At 44.5% G+C, this 21,162-nt stretch overlaps 3 protein-coding genes across 6 annotated transcripts; all 3 read right to left on the bottom strand.

Annotated features, from left to right (window-relative positions):
* Window positions 1-318: 318 nt before the first annotated feature.
* Window positions 319-4,596, bottom strand: ift57 (intraflagellar transport 57 homolog (Chlamydomonas)). Its single transcript, XM_086271830.1, has 11 exons — window positions 3,975-4,596; window positions 3,265-3,439; window positions 2,986-3,104; window positions 2,803-2,893; window positions 2,376-2,444; window positions 2,161-2,283; window positions 1,865-1,936; window positions 1,424-1,555; window positions 1,224-1,286; window positions 947-1,013; window positions 319-860 (listed from the first exon to the last, which is right to left on the bottom strand). The coding sequence occupies exons 1-11, from the start codon at window positions 4,127-4,129 to the stop codon at window positions 679-681; spliced, it is 1,248 nt and encodes a 415-aa protein (XP_086127956.1). The 5' UTR covers window positions 4,130-4,596; the 3' UTR covers window positions 319-678.
* A 949-nt stretch (window positions 4,597-5,545) lies between these two features.
* Window positions 5,546-14,202, bottom strand: LOC147307658 (uncharacterized). 4 transcript variants are annotated; one of them, XM_086271862.1, is made up of 3 exons: window positions 13,929-14,202; window positions 7,868-8,269; window positions 5,546-6,227 (listed from the first exon to the last, which is right to left on the bottom strand). In XM_086271862.1, exons 1-3 carry the CDS (start codon window positions 14,086-14,088, stop codon window positions 5,707-5,709), a joined length of 1,083 nt encoding a protein of 360 aa, XP_086127988.1. In that variant the 5' UTR covers window positions 14,089-14,202; the 3' UTR covers window positions 5,546-5,706. The 4 variants fall into 4 exon arrangements, with proteins under 4 accessions (XP_086127988.1, XP_086127989.1, XP_086127992.1 ...); XM_086271863.1 differs by having other exon boundaries at window positions 7,868-8,266; window positions 13,929-14,200; XM_086271866.1 differs by lacking the exon at window positions 13,929-14,202 and adding an exon at window positions 13,741-13,892 and having other exon boundaries at window positions 7,868-8,266.
* A 4,816-nt stretch (window positions 14,203-19,018) lies between these two features.
* LOC147307657 (uncharacterized) lies at window positions 19,019-21,162 on the bottom strand. The gene has a single exon (XM_086271814.1). The coding sequence runs from the start codon at window positions 21,160-21,162 to the stop codon at window positions 19,837-19,839; it is 1,326 nt and encodes a 441-aa protein (XP_086127940.1). The 3' UTR covers window positions 19,019-19,836.

Genomic DNA, 21,162 nt, shown 5'->3' with positions numbered 1-21,162 from the left:
TGACACATCGGTCATGTTTGATAAAACATCCACAAACAGGAGATCCGGGACAGTGTGCAGTTGGTTTCTAATCTTCAGCCTCATTTAGAGACAAACACATGTGAAGAGATAATCGCAGAGTTTAGTTCAATATAAATAAAAGGTTTCCTGAACTTACATTTATTATTCAGTAAATGTTCCAGCTTTCATCAGGAAACATTTAAAGTATTCTAACGTGAAGGTGTTTTATGTTGAAGGTCCAAAACACAACTTCCTGTTTATCCTTAATCAGCCGCTGCTGATGAAATAAAATTCCCTGGAGTCAAAATGGTTGATTTTCTGTTTTTTAAGGTTTTATTTTGTGTTTACAACATTTAGTAGAAAAATAAAAACTATAATAACCAAAGATTCAATTATGCTTCGATTATTATACTTTTAAAAGTTCAATAACAAGTCTTTATCTGCAACTCTGGCGCCATCTGGTGGTCAATCTGATTAATGGATTTGAATCATTGAGCTTAACAGAGAAATTCTTTAAGTTTATAAAAATCCCTCAAAGACATAAAAACATCCATTACAGGAAATGGAAAAATATGTTGGTTATAAATAGATGTGACGACATTTTTCGGTTTCCTGAGCCTCTCAGGTCCTTTTAGAGGAGTCGGACCTCGCCGGGTTTTTCGGGTCTAGGCTGCTGCGCTAGGTGAACAGCCCAGCGGCGGGCTCGGGGATGTTGGTGGCGTGCATGTCTCGCGTCATGTTGGACTTCTCCTTGAGTTTGGCCTGAAGCAGCGTGTGCTCCACCACGCCGATCCGCACGTCCATCTGAATGATCTCCTGCTTCAGCTTCGTCAGGCTCTGCTTGATTTTCACCACCGGAGCTGCAAAAGCAGAAGAAGAAGCGGAGAGGTCAGCACTGCGGCAGGGCCGGAGTCAAAACCGAGCACTGTGACCAGATTCACCTCACCTCCGTCAGACATGCTGCTGCCTTTCTCCTCCATCTCCTGTTTCACCTTCTCCAGCTCCTCGCTGATCTGAAACAAACAGAAGAATTTCAAATTAAAACACAAGAACAATTCTCACATATAAAGGTTCAAATAATCTCTAATAATAAGTAATAGTTATTATTATTAAATAAACTGAGGACAGTGAACTCTGATGTTTTATTATTATCAGCTTGCTTTTTTCACCTGCTGCTGTTAAAATGATTTTATTGATGAATTAAACGTGGTGCGTTCACTGACCTCGGCCAGCACTCTGGTTCTCTCCGTCACTCCTCCGCTGGCCTGCTGGTAGCGCTCTCTGGCCTGAAGGATGACAAGAGTTACTGAACTGACTGTTTCCACACATTCTGACATTGAGACAGTTTCAAACTGGAATTAACGTGAACTCAAACGTGTCGCGATGACGTGAACGAATCAGGAACGTTCAGCTCCGGGTTTACCTTGCTGAGTTTGGCCTGGGCGCTGCGGTACTCCTGGATCAGATGCTCCAGCTGGTTGTTGATGTACTTCTCTCTGCTGCTCACCTTCTCCAGCGTCTTCCCGATGTCCTCCTGCAGCTTGTCCAGGTGACTCTGCAGAGACGACGAAGAATGATGTCACGTTTAGTTTCACTCCATGAACTTATTTTGTTTTCATCTTTCTCCAGAACTGAAACAGTCCTCAGGACGTTTGTCTCTGTGGTTAATGGGAGATTCGCTGAACATGGAAACATCTGTTCCTTCTTCTTGTGTGATTTAGTTTATTTAATTAAAGCTGGCTGATTGATAATATTCTTTACGTGTGACTGAAATAAAATAATACTTCTTGTTTGTCCCATCCGATGACAGTGAGAGGCTGCAGGGAGGACATAACATGATGATGAAGCGGGTCAGTGAACGCACCTTGGCCTCCTTGAGTGAGGACTGGATCCCGTCTCTGTGCTGGTGCATCTGGTCCACGTGGACCCTCCAGTCCTGCAGGACCAACACAGACCAGAGAGTGAGAGCCACTAACACTGACAGCCAACCAGAGAGCATGCTGGGAAACTGCAGGTAACCTTCAAAGCCTTCAGTCACTCATACAGAAACAAAAGCTTGTTACGATCACACTGGACGAGTGTGAAGCTCCGGCAGAGTGAAGCGTCTTTCACTTCATCTCACATCTGGCGGAAGCTCCGACACCTCAGGTGAGCGCCTACCTTGTTGTCGGTCCTGATGGTGACTTTGAGTTGCGGCAGGACTCGTTCCACCTCCAGGTTCCACTCTGTCGCGTCGACCGTCGACTCCAGGATCTCGTCGGGTTTGGAGGACGTCTCAGCTTCCTGCCAGAAAACAGACGCCGCGGCGAGTTCAAAGCTCGGAGCGAACGTGAAAGTGGAAATTATGATGTAATCTTATTCTGAGGTGATCTCACAGTGTGAGTGCTTCGTAACTTCAGAGCCTCCAGGTCCATCACGTTCTCCTCCTCCTCGTCCCCTTCGTCCTGGTCACACACAAAACAATCATGAGATGTGAAGACGATTCATGGCTCGACCCGCGCAGCGCTGAGCATTAAAAACACCCAAAATACGGTCATGACAATATATTCGATTATGATTTCTGCTCTAAAGTGTGATGGACTTTATAAAACGAGGGAAATATTTTGTAATAAAATACATGAAATTATGTTTTTAAAATAAAAGTGTGAGGATGTTTTATTTTGAAATCTGTTCCCTGATTTCCTCTCAGTGTTTGGTGATCTCTGACAGAGGTGCAGGAAACCACCGCAGTAAAAACAGATTCATCCTGTAAGTGTGCCGAACGGAAAAGAAGAGGAAGTTAGACGAATGCGGAACACCTACGATCAGCTCCTCCTCCACTTTCCTGAGCGTGAGCTCGGCGTCGTCCTCCACCACAGACTCTTCTTCTGTGTTTTCTGATGGGTAGTTTGTCCTGAAACAGAGACAGAAAGAAGTAAAAAAAACTTCTATAAACACAGAAGCAACAAAAGCAGCCTGACGAAAAGAAGAAAACAGACGGCATACTTCCTGAAGGTGAAGCCTCTCTTCCTGAGCGCCTCCTCAGCCAGTCGGTCCAGCACGAAGCAGACGTACTCGCCTGAGCCAGACTTCAGTTTGGAGGGCGGGAAGTCCACCTTAACACCCTGAAAAACAGAGGAGGAATTAAAAAAGCGTCAAACTCTTCTTGTTTAACGGAAGCTCCCGCCTTCGCACAATCGGTCAGATTTATCAAAGCACAAACAAACGAACTCCAGACATACCAAAGCTCATTTCCAGCTTCTAAACTCTTTCTGTGTGACTCACAAAGGCCCGCAGTTCTGCCAGGATGTTGGACACGGTGGCGTTGGGTTCGTCGTACTCCTGCGGCTCGGTAAACGGCCTCCCCGCCACATTGATGAGCCACGCTGCGATGATGGTGAACATGTAGAACTGCTCGCCGGGGTTAGACGCCAGGTATGGACTGGAGACGAAGTAATGCCTGCACGGAGAAAGCAGAGGGGACTGAAGGGTTTTCCTTCACTGTGCACACTCAAAAACATCAAATCAGCACAAACACTGGAAACAAGCCTGGATTTCATTTTATTTTTATGCAATACTTTGTCTGGGTTGATCGATCAATCAACAGAAAATAACAGAATAAAGATCAAGAACTGAAACGCTGCATTGTCCCAACAAATGAATTAATAGCAGAAGAGCACTCGTATCCTCCATCTTCTTGCTTCAGTCGCTCAGAAGTGAGGGTTGTAGGCGGCTCTCTCTCCACCACAACGGTCCAGTACAATGCCAAGGCCACACAAACCCTCAACATCATACTTGAACTCCATCACTCTCCTCCAACCAGAGGGATGAATGAACAACACAATCACGTATCTTTAGGACGTGTCTGTTTTTATCTCATTATATTTTTGTAAACGTATGACTAGTTACTACTAGTTACACACTTCGATTGTTTTTTTCTGCTTGTAAATCCTAAAAAGGACACCGTACTTACATCCGAACTATGCGCTTCTTACCTGGACAGGTTCTTCATGTTGTGTTTGCCCAGAACCTCCTCCTCATAGTTGAGTGCATTCAGCTTCTCCAGCAGGCTCTCCATCACTGCGACCCCCCGGTAAGCCGCTCCGGGCCCTCGGTCCTCCTCGTCGCCGCGTCTGCCGTCCTCAGCCATCCTGCAAGTTTCACGTTTGCGTGGAAAATGTAAAAACCTAGCACCTTTAACAGATTAGCACTGCTAACCTGCTAGCGGTGTTTGTTTGGCTTCTGTTGTTAGGCAACCGAAAGCTAACCAGCTAAGCGGCTAGCTGACGTTAGCAGATAGCGACTTCGTCATAACATTTTAAACACTGGTTTAAACTCAGTCATTGGTCACATTTCTTTTATAAGCTGTATCAATATCCACAGTTTGGAGAAAAGGTGTACAAAATGAGTCTGAATCCTCTCAGTGCCGCGTTAGATGCTGCCGTTAGATTAGCTCCCTTCTTTGTGTCGGCTAGAAAACATCGCAACAGCGACCTCCGCAGGCTGGAGTGTGAGCTTAAAAACGGAATTTCCAATATCCAAAGATTAAAAGCTCCCCCTAAACTGAATACACACACAACCTGGTGCCAAACACATTTTGCTTTTTCAAAACCACCTCTATAAATTCTCTATAGGCTCCTCTTGTTCATGTATATCTTTCATCTGTTTCTTTGTTAATTTCTATTTGTGTTATTTCAGTTATTATATTGTTTATAATGGATTGGATTTATATAGCGCTTTATAGGCACCCAAAGCGCTTTACAATACCACTATTCATTCACTCTCACATTCACACACTGGTGGAGGCAGCTACAGTTGTAGCCACAGCAGACTGACAGAAGCGAGGCTGCCATATCGCGCCATCGGCCCCTCTGGCCAACACCAGTAGGAAAGTAGGGTAAAGTGTCTTGCCCAAGGACACAACGACCAGGACAGAGAGCCCAGGGATCGAACCGGCGACCTTCCGGTTACAGATGCGATTCCCAACCCCCTGAGCCACGGTCACCCGGTACTGTACTGGTGTACAGTATGACAGCATCTAAGGCAGGGTGGGGGAAGGATAGGATATGTAATAAAAGGATAGAAATGCACAATATATCGCCAACTGCTGCACCTGGAACACAAAAAGGAGAAAATACGCAGCTACATAAACTATCAATCTTCTCGTGGTTTTTGAGAGACAGAGTGTGAGTGAGAGTGTGTGTGTCTTTGTCACAAATGTACTTGATAATGAGGGTGGGAAACTGCAATAACATCCCAGGAGCCAGAGGCAGACAGAGATCGATCCGAGCCCCCAAGCGTACCAAAGGCCACACATCTCAGCGACATCCGCCCATCCCAGCAGGAGGCGGAGGGAGGAAGGCCCCTAACGGGGTGCCAAAGGGCGAGAGAGCCCCCACTACAGTCCGGCCATGAGCCGAGAACAGGGTCCCAGGGCTCCACCCAGGTACTGGGCACCTGTGCAGTTCTTGGGCATATCATTAATTTACCTCGTTAAATTAATAATATGCATTATTCATGACATGGATGTGAAATTTCACAGCCTAGAAATGACCATGCAGCCTCACACAGAACAAAAACAAGATTTTATTGAACCATCTCACATGTGAACCTGTACAAATTCGTACTTTTTCCCATCAAGCCTAATTTCACGGGCACAGTTTTTCCAGCAGATGTTTCAGGCCTTTGTCTTCTTACCTGTGTGACATTGCATGTGAAGTTTTAATGTTATTTCCTTTTTGTACCTTTTCCCACAGGTGTTACACACGAGCTTCTGATCAGCTGTGTTTTCACGTGCCCTTTTAAAGCTCTCAAGCCTTTAGATTTTCTCCCACAGCTGTTGCGAGTGTACGGTCTCTCCCCTGTGTGTCTGGCATTATGCCTTTTAAATGAGGACACGGTTTTCAGTGTTTTTCCACAGGTGTTGCAGCGATACAGCTTCTCACCTGTGAAGGTTTTGGTTTTCAGAGCCAAATCAGAATCTGTGCTGAGATCAATGACTTTAACAGGGGCCGTGTTTGGCTGCTCATGGGCAGGAGGACCCAAACATGGCTGAACCGTAACAGCGTCAGTCTCCTCATTCTGTACGAGCTGCTCTCCCTGGTGACTGAGAGCGACTGCTGCCTGCTCCTCTGTAATCTGTGGAGGCTCCGGGTCCTTCTGGTCTGGGCTGAAGTTCCATTCCTGGTTAAAGACCTGCTGGTCTGTGAGAATCTCCTTGTCATCACAGACATGCTGCTGTGGCAAATCTGCAGGAACAAACCACAGGTTACTAATGAGATGACGGAAAACTTCTCACGAGCAGGTAAACTGTTACAGGTATGACACGATGATGGCTCCGAGGCCACTAAGTAAATATGTCAGGTAACTTGTTAGGTAGCTGCTGGGCTGTTAACGTGTTTCCACCAATCATGTTTATGATTCAACACATGAAGCAAACAGGCTGAAGAGGAAAAAGTCAGTCATGCAGAACTCAACAGCGCAAGTGTTTCACTCATATCTGAGATTAAAACTGGACGCATGCGACTATTTAGGAGCACGTCTGCAAATATACTTACCTGCCACTTCATTAGTTACACCCTGCTAACCCCATTTTGCCTTCAGAACTACTTTAATTCTTTATTAGATTTTGGTCCATTTTTACATCACATCAGCACACTGAGCTGATAAAGGGACAGACTGGGTCAGCGTCAGTCCTCAGGTAGGCTGCGGTGTTTAACCGATGCTCAGCTGGTACTGAGAAGCCCAAAGTGTGCCAAGAAACTATCCCCCACACCTTCACACCACCAACAGCCTGACCCACCGATAAAAGGCAGGATGGATCCATGCTTTCATGTTGATTACGCCAAACTCTGACTCAGAATAAGACATGGTGTTTAACTCTCACCATTATGACTAAAAATAACAGGTTTTTTTTTTTTTTAGAATTAGTAGAAACAAACAAGTATTTGTGTGGATGCAGAAGTACAAATTACAGAGTCTAGCTCGTTGTTGGCTTTCCTGATGGTAAAGAGGTCGGTTGGTGTCCTAATAATCAGATAGATTTTATTTCAAACTTAACCCCTTCAAACTTTTTTTTTTTCTGCTCTTGCTCTTGACAAAGGCGGTCGCACTTTTCTCCTCTCCTCCTCCCCCTCAGCTTCCCTGCTTAGCCTCTTATGTCCTTGTCTAGTCTTGTGTTTTTTTGTATTACTTTTCCCTGGAACACTCTCTCACAGTCTGTTCTCTAAAACGGATACCCCTTCGGCGCCAGCTGCGGTCGCAAGGCTGGAGGCGACAAAAACACCCTGATAACGACTGTGTTTAGTCTGTTCCTTCCCATTCCATGCATCCCCCCCTCTCTTTCCAAACGCCTTCGATGCTTGTTCCCTCCTGGGAACACGGCGGGTCTGAGCCCGCGCTGGATGGTAGCGCTGGGCAGGATGGCTGCTGTGTTTGCTTCGGATGACTCCTCACCCCCCACCCGACCCTGTGGCTGGTCACGTGTTCCATAATGTTGTGTTGTGGACATTTATGTGCTTTTTTGTGCAGAGGAGTTTTTTTGTTTCCTGTTCTCATGCTGTCCTCCCAGGAGCCCAGCATCAGTAGAGGTCTCTTTTTTTCCTCTTGTACTTTCCCATTGTAGTGTACATTTCAGTGTTTTTTTCTGTAACGCTACCGATCTCCGACCTGCATCCCCATATGATGTCTGTGTTGTGTGTGTAAGGTCGGGGGGGGGTCCTATTTCACTGCAGGGCAACCTGCACGTGGCGAATAAAGCCTTGATTGATTGACAGATTGATTGAAACAGTCTGATGCTATTAGCACTCAGAGTTAGCTGTGTTAGCCCCGTTAGCCTATCTGATTTACATCTATGTGTATGTTTTTTTGTGGTGTTAAAAAGACGCACCTATCCTGTAGAGCTTCACCACGGGGTTCCAGGTGCTGTCCAGACGTCTGTGCTGATGGTTGAGTTCTACCTCATTGTCAGCGCTCTTATTAATAACTTCTAATGTTTCTTTGGATGTGGAATTAACAAACATGAAAATATCAGAACTGTTAGAGAGGGGCTGGTCACTTTCTGGTTGTGGTTCACTTTCTTCACAAGTTGGTGTCATCATAATAGCATCATTCTCCTGCTTCAGTGCAAACTGCCCTCCTTCCTGATTGATGCAGACTTCCTTTTCTTCCACTTTAATCTGTGGAGCCTTCAGGTCCTCCTGGCCCCGACTGGAATTCCTCTCCTGGTCACAGACATGCTGGTCTGTGAAAATCTCCGTCTGAACGCCGACGTGCTCCTGTGCAAGATCTGCTGGGACAAAGAACAGAAACACAGGTTACTCATGTAAGGGCAGAAAAACATCTACTGTACATTACATAAGTGATGGTGCCTAAAAATGCCCTCTTGGTCTTAACTCATTCACTGCCATTGACGTCTATAGCCGTCAATGGCAGTGAATGAGTCAATGGGTTTAACTCATTCACTGCCAATGGCTGGCAGTGAATGAGTTAAAAGGCCTAAAGTGTGCCAAGAAAATATCTCCTATATCATCACAACACCACCTGGTGTGCTTTTCTGCTGCTGTAGTTCATCTCAATTAAGGTCAAGCTTTTGTGTATTTAGAGATGCAGATCTGGAGTTGTGAAACAGTCAGACCATCCAGGTCTCTTCCTCATGCTAATAGTATCTCTGTTTGAACTTCAGCAGGTCATTTCTTCCATGCCTAACGGTGTGTTCACACCGAACGCGATGGACGCGAATAGAGCGTCAGGTTTACATGTAAAGTCAATGGAAAGGCGCGATGATGCGCGATTGCGGGTCCCGCGAAAATTCGGAAGCAGATTTGCGTCGCGAGAACGCCAAAACGCGTGAAACGCGCGTCAGTGTAGCGCGTCTGGCGCGTTTGACTCGCGAATAAAACCACGCGCGTGAGTTTTTGTGTTGCATTTTGTGCATACGCGCGTTTCGCGTCTACCGCTCGAGTTGGAAAAATCTGAACTCCAGCGTCAAATCGCGCCGCGACAACCAATCAGGAGCCTGGTGACATGGCTGTTACCTAGGTCAAAGGGGCAGATCCAGCCAAAGCCTTTCATACTTCAATGGAGGGGAAGGCTAATCAATGCGGTAGCAAACAACTCGGAGCTGTACAACACCAGCTGCTTTCAGTACCGAGACAGGAATAAAAAGGACCGAGCTTGGAGGAAGATATGTGAAGAGATCGGGCAACCTGGTAAGTTCATTCATTTCTCTTTTGAAAGTTTTCACTGACCCGGGGAAGCCGCACAAAAGCTAGCAAGCCACCGCTATTTTCCCACTGACGTACAAATACCGTTCTGCTTTTATGCATGTTGTCATTTAGGAATATATTTTATTGTTTATTAATAAACAGCACACAGTGGTCCCGCTGTTCATCCGTCACTGCTTTGCTTTTTCGCTGATTTTTTATTGCACAGTACAGCATTGCATTCTGCAGCCTGATTGACAAATCTCCTGCGCTTGCCAAATTTGTCACGTTTGGTTTTGATAACCATCGCGTCCAATAGAAAAAACAGCACAAAAACACCCATAACTATGAGCCTCATTCGGAAATAGACACCTGCACCGTGAGGGAAAAAGGCGCACGAAAGTGGCGGGCAGATGAAGACAAACCGCGGCATAATAATACTTTTACGTTTTGCAATCTACAAAGGTTTGCACTTTGAGAATCAATTGTGAGAACTGTGACCAGGGGCTAGTTATTCTGAGAACCCCTGCAATAAATGAGGGACCACTGTCTACTCTACGATTATTATATCCAACCTGTTAACATTTAATACTGTATTGATAGAACGAACTGATTCTGCAGCAGAGCATCCCCAGTCCCTGAGCTCCTGCTGCTGCACCCACAGATATGTACAGCAAGCACTGATACCTTTTTAGTCGGTGGGATTCCCTTGTGATCACCTTTACTAAATATCTACAACCAATCTGATTATATCCTGTTTTTGGTTTGTTTGTTTTTTTCAATGTTGAAATTAAAATCTAGTAGCAGCCTTCTCATTTCTTTGTTTTGTGCTGTTTTACAGGCCCACAGAGGAGGACGGCTCCGAGGCAGATGAGGGACGGGTCCCAGGACGGTCCATCGGCGGTGGAGCTGGCCATCCTGGAGTCCCTGAAGAGGCCACACCAGTCTCCAATGGAGCATTTCCTCCTCAGCCTTGTTCCTGCTCTGGAGAGCAGCTGGTCCTTTTTAATTCCTGTCTCTCTGTAAATTCTTATATTTTATATATTTATGTTTAATGTTTTTCTGTTTGAGACTTTTAATATTATTTCAAATAAATGTTTATAATGACTAATGTCTCAGTTCTACTACACAGCAAATGTTGGCACACGACTTGACACATGTAGAATTTATTTCATATTATACTAATGACAAAATATACTGATACAGTGGGATGCAGAAGTTTGGGCAACCTTGTTAATAGACATTATTTTCCTGTATAAATTGTTGGTTGTTACAATAAAAAATGTCAGTTAAATATCATACAGGAGACACACACAGTGATATTTGAGAAGTGAAAAGAAGTTTACTGGATTTACAGAAAGTGTGCAATAATTGTTTAAACAAAATCAAGCAGGTGCATCAATTTGGGCACCACAAAAAAGAAATGAAATGAATATTTAGTGTATATCAATGTGTGTGTCTCCTATATGATATATGGGGTGCCTTTGTCTGGATGTGCTTCCCATCCAGAGCTGCACAGCACAGAGGAAAGTTCCAGCGCTCCTGGAATCCCTCTGTGATGGACCGCCAGTCTCCAGGTGAAGGCACAGCCATGAAGTCGTCCACTAGACAGTCCCAGATGGACGTCGCTGCCTGGGGGGTGATCTGGCTCACCGTGGACACACCGACTCTGAAACTGAACGCTTGGTGCTGAAGGAGTCCCCGGTGACAAGGAACCTGGACAAAATTGTTCAAAATCAGTATTATGTGTACTGCAGTTACAAAATACATTATTCAAATTCCAAAATACTTTTGTGATGTCAGATTTAAATCACAAAACTTAAATCTTACATAAAACATTTTGTAATTATAAGGATAATTACAAAATGTATATTAGATAATATCTAAAACAGTTGTGTTTTGTTTTAACTTTAACATATCATAATTTGATTGGTAGCAACTTTCACAACTACAGTGAGCCAATCACTCACAATTCCTAAACATGTCAATCAGGTAGGAATGAAGTAAGACATTAATAGAAATAAAGAGTTGTGTGTTGACATGTAGCCCTTTCCTTGCTTAAATCATTAATATTTTTGAAAAATTAATCTGTGATAAGACAGCTTATCAAGATAGAACCATGTAACTAGAGATGAACCAAACTGTTCACAGTTTTATCTAACTCTGTTTTAATAAAGGCTGTGACCCCTGCTATAGAGTCTGACAGCTGCAGGGATTATATACAAATATTCAACTATCCCAGAATTAAACCAGGTCTAAATAAAAAGGAGTGAGTATCACTACAAAGGTTAACTCAGTGGTCCTAATGCTACAGTTTGATATCAGCAAACACCGAGCGCATACATTGATGTGACACCACAGCCATGCTATCATTCAAACACTGATAACAGCATAAATCGAATTAAATCGGGACTTGATGAGACCTTCTGAGTATCACTAGAAATATTATAAAGAGTCGTCTCTGTACCACAGTTTGCTTTCAGTAAACACCGACAGCATTCACTGTTAGCATAGCACATCCATGTTAGCAGTGTATAACTGGATGGATTAGCATATTAGCACAGATATCAATAAAGGACTACCGTATTAAATAGTTTTACTAACCTCAGGCAGACGGACAGGCGCTCTGCAGGTGGGATTGAGCGTCTGTAGTTGGTGTCTAGGCGGGCAATGCTGGGACCGACGAGGGAAAGCAGGTCCTCAAACTGGCCGACGGTGATAGCGCTGGAATCGGCCGTCATCCAGGCGCAGCTCCTGGAGCAAGTGGTGAAACTCACCAAACTGCTCATGCCTCTGGAGGACCTGATGGACCCAGGTACGGCGAGGACGTCTTTTACGCTGCTGCTCTGCTCTCCACAGTACATAGAGAAGGGAGACTCTCTCTTCAAGCGCTAGCTCGATAGCTGCCATCTTGCAAAGATACCGGTCTGGCACAACTCCCTCCCACATTCCTCCCACATTTCCGGTTGGACACGCGTTGAGACGCGAATGTACACGTGTCAAATTAGGGGCGTTTGGGGCGTTTTATTCGCGTCCATCGCGTTCGGTGTGAACACACCGTAAGTGCACTGTCTAGATAGTTGTGTTACCAAGCAGTCAAAGCCAGTACACACATTATTTTTCCAGAATAGATGTAAAAACTGTTCTTCGGTTTATGATGACCATGTTTGGATCATGACTTGGACATTTAGACATATGGCTCACCCCAACGGATCCACAGTATTAACTGCAGATACACTAATTACCAATATTTAGTTATGAAACAGTAAGTAACGGTTATTAATAAAGTGTTTTCACAGACACAGAGTCACTAATGCTGCACAACACAATAATTAAAAACAACGAGAAATACAGTTAACAGGAATGCAAAACCAAGAAAACAGATAACCATTATATCAATGAGAAGCACAACAGAAAACCTCGCGAAGCAAAAAGACTTTTAACTGAGTCCATACGGTGGGAGATTCTTCCAGAGCAGTGGTCCCAGAGGCTGGAGAAAGGCTCCGACTCAAAGGAGGAACAAAGACTGTGAGCAGCATCGTGTTTCATAAGAAAGTGAGATAAACAGTCGGAAGCTTGTTCATTTAGAGCTCTAAATGTAAATACAAGAATTTCTGGAGATTTCTGCAGAATCTGCAGTAGGATTGTTGCTGGTGCTGGACATGGTCTGTGGCTTGCTGCTGAAAGATTGGAGATAAGCAGGTTGGGTACAAAAGTCGAAAGAAGATGGGCCCTAAAAAGTGGTTGGCTATCACAGTACTATACCTAATAAAGTGGCAATGGATGTTCCTAGTAAAGTTGCCAGGAGTGACCCTGTGCACTGGTGTACTTAATAAAGTGACCGAGGAAGCAGGTGTACCTATAAAAGTGGCACACATGATGTGCTTCATCAGCTGCCCAGTGATTTGAGGTGAAACAGGATAAATATTTCAGCCAATCACCGAAAGATAGGCAGCAGATCCAAATCAGCCAATCAGATAATGACATGCACCTGTGTCAGAGGAGAGCAGTTGTGTTGCCATGGTGATGGCATAGGCCAACTGCCTGTGAAATGGGATTGGTACTGCTATCACAAAACGACTCATAAAATCCAAACAATAAATCATGTCAGGCTGATTTAAAAAGTGTGAGAATCCCAAGAAGCTCTTCTACACTGATGTACATTCTAGTAGGCCTGGTGTTAAAAGTGTGGCCGGGGGAGCGAGAGAAAAACAGGGTGTTCTGTGTTTTCTCTAAAAACCTTCATGAAATTATTAGTCGTTAACTGGGCATTGGGAAAGCACTCCTCTTGTTCAAACGCCTCCAGTCTAAGAAAGCATACACCTGTTGGCTTTGATGGAGACGTTGTTGGAAAGAAAACACATTTTCCTACGATTTGATTGTTAAATGGTGGCTGTAGAGTGAAAAGTGTGCGCGCGTGGGCAGGTGGAAGCTGATGTTTTTCATTAAACTTGTGTGTCTGGTTACTCTGGCCTTCCCGTTCACTTTAACGGATTTTTCAACAAACGGCGGGAAAATTTTGAAAGAATAAAAATCAATAACGAGCCTTTTTTCGTACAGTAACGTGTTCTGGTGACGCTGCTGTACATATGTGTGCCTGACACGAGCTTCTAGTTTGTTCTTCGCGCTCTCAGGTCTTCGTCCGTTAGCCTCTCTGCCCGTCCGCTGCTGGCTGTTAGCTCTCCCCCTCCCTCCCTCTCTCTCTCTCTGGGTTCAAACACACTCCAGTCGCACAGTCTGACTCACCTGTCCGCTGGAGCTTTAACACGGGGTTCCAGGTGATGTCCTGCAGTTCGCGCTGACGCTCGTACTGGACGATGGTTTTTTCAAACTCTGAGAAGATATCTTCAGCAGCAGCCGTCAGTCTGTCCCTGATAAACTCTCTCAGATGTTGAATTGAAGCCATTGCTGCTTCAACAGGTGAAATTTCCACCTACAGTAAGACTACTCAATGGAGGTTCTTCTTCTTCTGGATTTGGATTTTTATTTATTTTATTTTTTGGGGGTGGGGGGTGGAGGGGTTGCTCCCTGCTGTCAGAAAAACTGACATAAACGTTCGTTATCGCCCCCTACCGGCCGGTTTTAGTTCCAGGCGAAAACAAACTTTCATTAACAGGTCATAGTGTTTCTCCAGTCAGAGATCATTTCTTACTAGGATGTTAGGAGGCTTTGGAGTTTTGGAGAGAGTTTAAGTCATCTTGATTAAAAAGATCCTTGTTTTCAACGTCTCAGCCTTACTGTGGCAAACTGAACAGCTGTAAAACAATCACAGGTGGACAGCAAGTCTCATTAGATGAGCTGTATCATTGTGCCGTCTTAAGGAAGTATGGCCTGTTGTTGCTGAGAACACCCTCTTTATTCTGATTGTGACTGGTGGTTGGGACCAGGTTCCTGGTTCTAATATGTTCTCTCTGGGTACTCTGGCTTCCTCCCACACTTGTAAGCTGTGCATGGGTTAACTGGTGAGTGTAAGTTAGCCATGCATGAATGTCTGTCTGTCTCTGTCACCTGTCCAGGATGAACCTCACCTCTTGCTCAGTGAGGGCTGGGAGCGCAGGAAAATCAATGCATAGTTAAAAAAAAAAAAAAGTTTCTGTTATTTTACAGTTTATCTATGATGTAATAATATGCTGTAATAAATTTTCTGTTCTTTATTATTATATAGTGAATATGAATGTTAAAATATTTTATTATTACTTTATTATTAGTTTATAAAATCTGTTGAAAAAAGGGTCAGAAGCTGCTGTTCTTATATCATTCTCAGTCTGTTTTAAAATTTCTTTCCTACGTTATAAATATTAAACTCTAAAAACCTTGTGACCTTCTGCAGTGGAGCACCTTATGTGTGTGTTTGTGTGTGAATAATTCATACCGCCTTGCTCCCTGTGAGGCAGCAGGCAGAGCGTGGAGAGAGAGGGGGTGTTTGTTTCATCTGCATGCTGCTCCCTGTCTGTCAGCAGCACACAGGTGGAGCTCCCCGGTGACCGGGTTTGATGGACAGGCGTGCTGACTGCCTGCTGCATCGCTGATGACGCTCAGCGAGCCGCAGCTTCACGCCATCGACCTGAGGAATAAAACCCTGCAACACAGAGGGGCCGGTGTTTATTCTGATGGGATACAATACGAGTGTACAAACAATACCCACGTCCCACAGATGTGTTCAGTGCTGAAGACAAAGTGTGAGGTTCTTACATTTCTGTGGAAATCAGAGGAAAGTAAAATCAGGCAGATTTATGTAGCTCCTTTATCCTTTCATTAAAATCCAGCATTTTACATTTTAAAAGCATGATTGAATAAACTCTCAAAATTTCTCCTACAACAAATTTCGGGTAAAAACATTCCTGCATCCTGACTTATCCACGCAAACATCTGCAGCTTATTTCTGTTTGGGTTTAAAGGATGAGATCAGAAAAAAAGCCATTAAACATTTTTTTTTTGGCCTGTCCCGTTTGGCTCTTTTGCCATCAGAATTGTTGTCTAAAGGCAAAGAAAGATGCCCAACGGATTTACTTTACCAAATTGACCATCCCAGCCTTGCCATAATGGTCCATTTGATTCACCTTTTATTGTTTATTTTATTTACACTTACTGAATACGGGACAGACTTGACTGGAGGAAAGAAGGGGAGAAAGAAAGAGGGAAAGAGAAACAGCTGAGAAGAGGGACGGGGGAGAAGGGCAAAAACCAAAAACCAACAGAATGAGCAGGAAAAAAAAGAAGAAAAAAATGCATATATCAATCACCTGGATCACCTGCTGAGAAAGAAAAAAGAAAACAAGCAGAAGAGAACAAGAGTAATAGAATAAACAACATCACAATGATATATGGGAATATGACAGTAAATACTAAATATTAAACATTATTGTGCAGCACATAAGATCAACAGAACACAGTGTGCTTTGAGGTAGGAGCCAAAAAGGGTGTAGTTTGTGGGTGTGATCACCCGTGTGTACACCTGTGAGCATGGACGCGCTTGTTTTTTGTTTTTTAAAAGGTTCCTTCATGTAATAATCTGCTAGAGGGTGTGGGGGGGCCACAGCCCCGTCCTCCAGGGCATGAAGCAGGTATGGAGGAGATCAAAACTCCAGACATCCAGAGGCCCCCAGAACACAAGAGACCATGGAAGACCAACAGAGGGGCAGCCGCACCACTGTCCCAGAAAGAGCTGAGGAGAGTCCCAGATGAGGGCTCACTCAGCAGCCGCGGAGCAGAAGCCAGGGGGAGTTGCAGTGACGCGCCCGTGAGCTCCGCCGGCAGCCAGCCGCGCCTGAGTGACCGAGCCCCAGGCCAAGAGGCCGGGGGCACCCCACCTCCGAAGTGGCCCGAGCGAACCCCAGGCTCCAGGTCCCGATAAGCGGCCACCAAGGAGTGAGCCGGTGTGTACCTGGACGCCCATCCCCAGACACAAAGAACCACCAACGCACCGATGTCTGAGGGGGTCCGCCACTGGCAGGGAAGTGGTGGTGGGTGGAGATAGGCCTCCAAACCTTGGAGGGCCTGAGATGTCCCCAGAGAGGTGGCGTCTGATACCCAACCTGACATATAGACACAGACATACAGGCACACACAGACACAAACATCCATTCCCACCCTCATGCTCTCATTGATGAGCACCAGGCCATTAAACATTAAACACAACCTTTAACAATAAAATTTATTCAATATGACAAAACAAATAATAAAAAAGCAATATATGACTGAGCTGATGGTAAATAAATAAAAATGCAATAAAAGAATAAAAAAGTAACATGAATAAAAAAATAAAAGTAATGTAAATAAAAAATCAGCTGGTAATACAAAGTCTGAAAAGGCAAAAATGTACATGAAATACAAAGAAATGAAAATTTAAATCCTCCCAAAAATCAAAAATAAAATACATTTTTAGTAAAAAACAATCTAAACAAATTATAGTTAAAAGCATGTAAAAAGTTTAACATAATTAAATGACTCTAAGGAAAAAGCTGCAGTTCCTCTAACATCCACTTGAGGCTCCAGCAGTGAGTCGGTCCCCATAAACACCGATGTTCACAGCTGATACAAGAACAGGTTGTGTCTCTGTGGATAACTTCCTGCCTAACAACAGCACAGTGGGGATTTTGTCAAGTGCTAACCTTTGTAATAGGCCTCATGGTCACTTTGATTGACAGGTGGCTCTATGTGCAAGGCTTCACTACCACTGCCTTGAGTTTCATTAGTCTGTTAATTAACACTAATGAGCAGTTCTGTGTGCCGTACAGTGTAAATATGGTCGGCTCTGGCTCCAGGAATACAACCCACAGTGGTTCATCTTTTTTATACAGTCTTATTTGAATGGCTGCAGGTTTTAGTCACTTTAAAGAGTTTCTGTATAAGAATCACGCCTGTAAATGATCAAATGATTAATTCAGCAATTTCTGATTAATTAACTGCTGCTAAATTCAGAATCATATGGAAAATTAACCTCAGCACTTAATTGTCCGGAGCCTCTGAGCTGCAGTTATAATGAATCTCCTCCAGAACAGGAGTGTTTGCACAGGCTTCACCTCTGCTCTGGTGTGATTAGAGGCCCTCTGCAGCCAGGCGGCATGTCAGCCTGGCCTCCTCCTCTGGGTTTGCCAGCACTGGATGGAGGAGTAATTGGGAGGAGAGGCAGAGGTGGATCCGTGGCTTAACCCGAGCGAGGCGGTAATGAGCGGCGGCTGCCGGGAGGCCTCGCCTGAGGGCCAGCATGAAGCTTATCAGCCTACTAGACGTCATTCAGAAAGCCTATTTATGCCTTTCTGGTCAGAAATAACCGCTATCCGAGCGTCATTACTCCACTGCATATTATGTAAAAGGGTGATAGGTGACTGCAGTAAATGACTGTGTGGGGGCTGATGCGGTTGTCAGGGTCCTGAGGGTGATTTGTCTGACCTTGTAAGGCATCTCTACCTGTCACATCACGTTGGGCTGCAAGTTTTTCTTCCCTCTCATGCGAATGCTGTCTGTTTACCTTGAGCTGCACCTCCCTGACATTAAACAGCTGCTCTAATGAAGACTTATTTTAGTAAACAGAGATTTCTTAGCAGCTCGTTTGGGTTTCAGCCAGTCAGACACAAATTTGTTCTGAAATAACTGCAGAGGAGAAATGTGCAGCCTGTACGCTCGAAATTCTGCTCAATAAGCAGCACAAAATGAACTTAAAGTATCCAAAACTTTGTCATATTTTACTGTTACATAATTATTCATGAGTATATCACGTTAATGTTGCAGCTGGAGATGGTTTCTAATGATTTCATCTGTAATAATTTTACCATGCAGGATGACACGATGCCTGTTCAAATCATCTCAGACCGGTTTCCAGGGAGTTCAGCCTCCACAGGCACCAGGCCTCCGTCAGCTCCTTCAGGATGTGGTGGAACAGAGATTTCCATCATGGACGTGAAGTGATGCTGTCATGTGAGTACAGACCAGGAGCTCTATGTTGAGAACACTTGGTGTTGAAATGTGCTGCAGTGTAGTTCAGCTCTGTGTCCTCGCTCCGTCTTTCATCCCCGTCACTTTACATGTTCAGGAAACTGCTCGGATATTTACCTGCATGATTTACACACCCGTGCACAGTAAATAGAAGCTGAACACCGGGCCTTAAAATAGTTTCTATCAGGTCATCTATCTATCGTAAGTTAAGGTGAAATGAATCATAAACCATATTATTAAACTATGTGACAGCTTTGTTACATGTTCTGCATGACAGACGTATTTTTTTCCTGCATTTGAAGGTCAAAATAAACATTATTATAGAAATGAAAGCTTAGTATAAACCTAGTTTAGTGATACCCTCTGTCCAGAATCCTGTTATGAAATAAACCAATTTTTTTAATCAATGAATTTATTGATAAGCACATTTAAAAACAACACAGGTTGACCAAAGTGCTGTACAAAGTAAAACGTAGAACTAACACACATAGAGAACAAAAGAAAAACTCATTCACAATTAAAAGCAGGTGAGTAAATATGAGTTTTCAGATGGGTTTTAAAGAAATCGAGTGTTGGAGAGGCAGACTATTCCAAAGTTTGGGCGCAGCAATCCCAAAGGCCTGGCCTCCTCCAACGTTTAGTCTGCTTCAGTCAGAAGCAACTTATCGGCTGACCTCATAGTTCTAGTTGGAGTATTTTTAGTTAGAAGATCAGAGAGGCAGAGCTAATCCATTTAAACAAGCAATAAAATCTTAAAATCAGTTCTATAACGTACAGGAAGCGTAAACGAGCCAAAACTGGGGAAATGTGGTGGTGTTTATGAGTGACTGTGAAGAGTCGGCTGCAGCACGCTGAACAAGCTGAATATGAGAGAGCAGAGCCTGGCTCACACCAACATATACACTATTACAGTCGTCAAGCCTGATATACTGATCCCAAACAAAAACCACATCCGTAATATGAAGCGTCTGCTGAATGAGGCCACGATGTTTCCTCCAACACCTCAGAAGGATTCAGATTTGAAAACTGGCACAAACAGAAGATTATTTAAAATTAGACTTTAACAACTCCGACAGAGAAAAAAATAATATATGGATGAAATCAAATTCACATCACATATATGTGAAGAAAAACACGTCTGAGTATCAAGAAACAAAAAAAAAAGTAAAAAAAAAGATGACAATAATAGCAATAATAATGATGGGCAGTGATAACCACATTAAGTGTGTGCTGCAGCGTGAAGCTGCTCTCCTCTCCTGGTTTTCTGCATCACGCAGACGACAACAGCACAAAGCATCAGCTGCAGGCCGCTGAGCAGCATCCACCTGACTCTGTAGAAGGTGGAGTAAACTCCAAAGGGCTCTCTGTAGACCAGCAGAGTCGTCGATGATGACAGGCAGCGCTGATGTGAGTCCAACACTGCACACATATACTCTCCTGCGTCCTGCGCTGAGGTGTTGATGAGCACCAGGCTGTTATTGGGTTGGTTTGTTGTGCCCTCCTGTGTTTCATTGATGTGAACGACTTTCTCTCCTGTTTGGATCGACTTCCTGAACCACTCAAACCACGCCTGTGACGTCCACTGAGCACATCCGAGAGTGACGTTATCACCCTCCGAGAAGACCTCCAGGGCAGGCGGGCCAAACTTTGGGCACACCACAAGCAAGTACCGCTCGTTTATGTTGGGCCCGCCACAGCCATACCAGCCTGAATCGTTTAACGTCAGCAATGGAAACACCAGCGAGTGGTTTCGCCCGACTTCGAGGTCAGTGTTGGAATAATTTTCCAGCTTCCACCAAACCGGGACTGAACCAGCGAAGGCGCAATGCAGCACAGCCGGCTCTCCCACTGGGCGGTAGATTAGCGTTGGTAGCTTGAACAGATGTGTAGAGTGGCTGCTCACACACTGCTGTTGGTTCATCACCAGGCAGATGTATAACGTGTAAAATGTGACGTCGGACACGTGAAGAACTGATGTGTTCTTCACGTCCATGAAGCTGTCTCTTATACTGTCCACCTCCAGAGTCGTTCTGTTGCTTAAAACCCTCGACTGTTTGTCTTTTCCAAACCTGAACTCATATCTGATCCACTCAACCGCCACACTGCCGCCTGCTCCTTCACAATGGATGTCTGATGTTTGTCGACCTTTTACTACTTTCATACTAACTGCAGCACAAACAGTCAGGCTGACGGTTTCCTCATACATGACTTCGCCCTCGCTACGGCACACATGTTGGTACAGGCCAGAGTCTGAGTGGGTCAGGTTGTGGAGAGTAAATGAAAAAGCCTCGGATGTTTCTGAGACCGAGAGTCGTCCCATCAGATCCTCACACTCTGTGATGTTTATGTTCTCAAAGTGAGAGATGTTCCACAGGACCAGCATTTCTTCACCGGCACGTCTGGAGGTCACGCAGGAGCTCTTCTGCCTTGGCAGCCAAAATTCGAAAGATTCTCCTTCCTCTCGTATGGCGATGATTTCTCCTGCACAAATGTCGCAGATCAGAGCGAAGAGCAGGGGGAAGCAGAGCTGAGTGGCTGCAGCCAT

This window comes from Aulonocara sp. 'chitande type north' Nkhata Bay, linkage group LG18 (genome assembly GCF_057382095.1).
Source record: "Aulonocara sp. 'chitande type north' Nkhata Bay isolate Kocher_YH1m ecotype deep benthic linkage group LG18, A_spYH_male_GT1.1, whole genome shotgun sequence".
NCBI lineage: Eukaryota > Metazoa > Chordata > Actinopteri > Cichliformes > Cichlidae > Aulonocara > Aulonocara sp. 'chitande type north' Nkhata Bay.
This window is presented reverse-complemented; position numbering and strand designations above follow the sequence as displayed.

Excerpts from the sequence above, each read along its gene's own strand:
- ift57 (XM_086271830.1), bottom strand. The coding sequence starts at position 4,129 with ATGGCTGAGGACGGCAGACGCGGCGACGAGGAGGACCGAGGGCCCGGA. Across the intron at positions 2,894-2,985 it reads AGAGGCTTCACCTTCAGGAA|GACAAACTACCCATCAGAAA; the intron begins GTATGCCGTCTG and ends TCTCTGTTTCAG. Across the intron at positions 1,014-1,223 it reads GAACCAGAGTGCTGGCCGAG|ATCAGCGAGGAGCTGGAGAA; the intron begins GTCAGTGAACGC and ends TGTTTGTTTCAG.
- LOC147307658 (XM_086271862.1), bottom strand. The coding sequence starts at position 14,088 with ATGGCTTCAATTCAACATCTGAGAGAGTTTATCAGGGACAGACTGACG. Across the intron at positions 8,270-13,928 it reads GTTAAAGCTCCAGCGGACAG|CAGATCTTGCACAGGAGCAC; the intron begins GTGAGTCAGACT and ends TCTTTGTCCCAG. Across the intron at positions 6,228-7,867 it reads GGTGAAGCTCTACAGGATAG|ATTTGCCACAGCAGCATGTC; the intron begins GTGCGTCTTTTT and ends TTGTTCCTGCAG.
- LOC147307657 (XM_086271814.1), bottom strand. The coding sequence starts at position 21,162 with ATGGCTGCAGCCACTCAGCTCTGCTTCCCCCTGCTCTTCGCTCTGATC.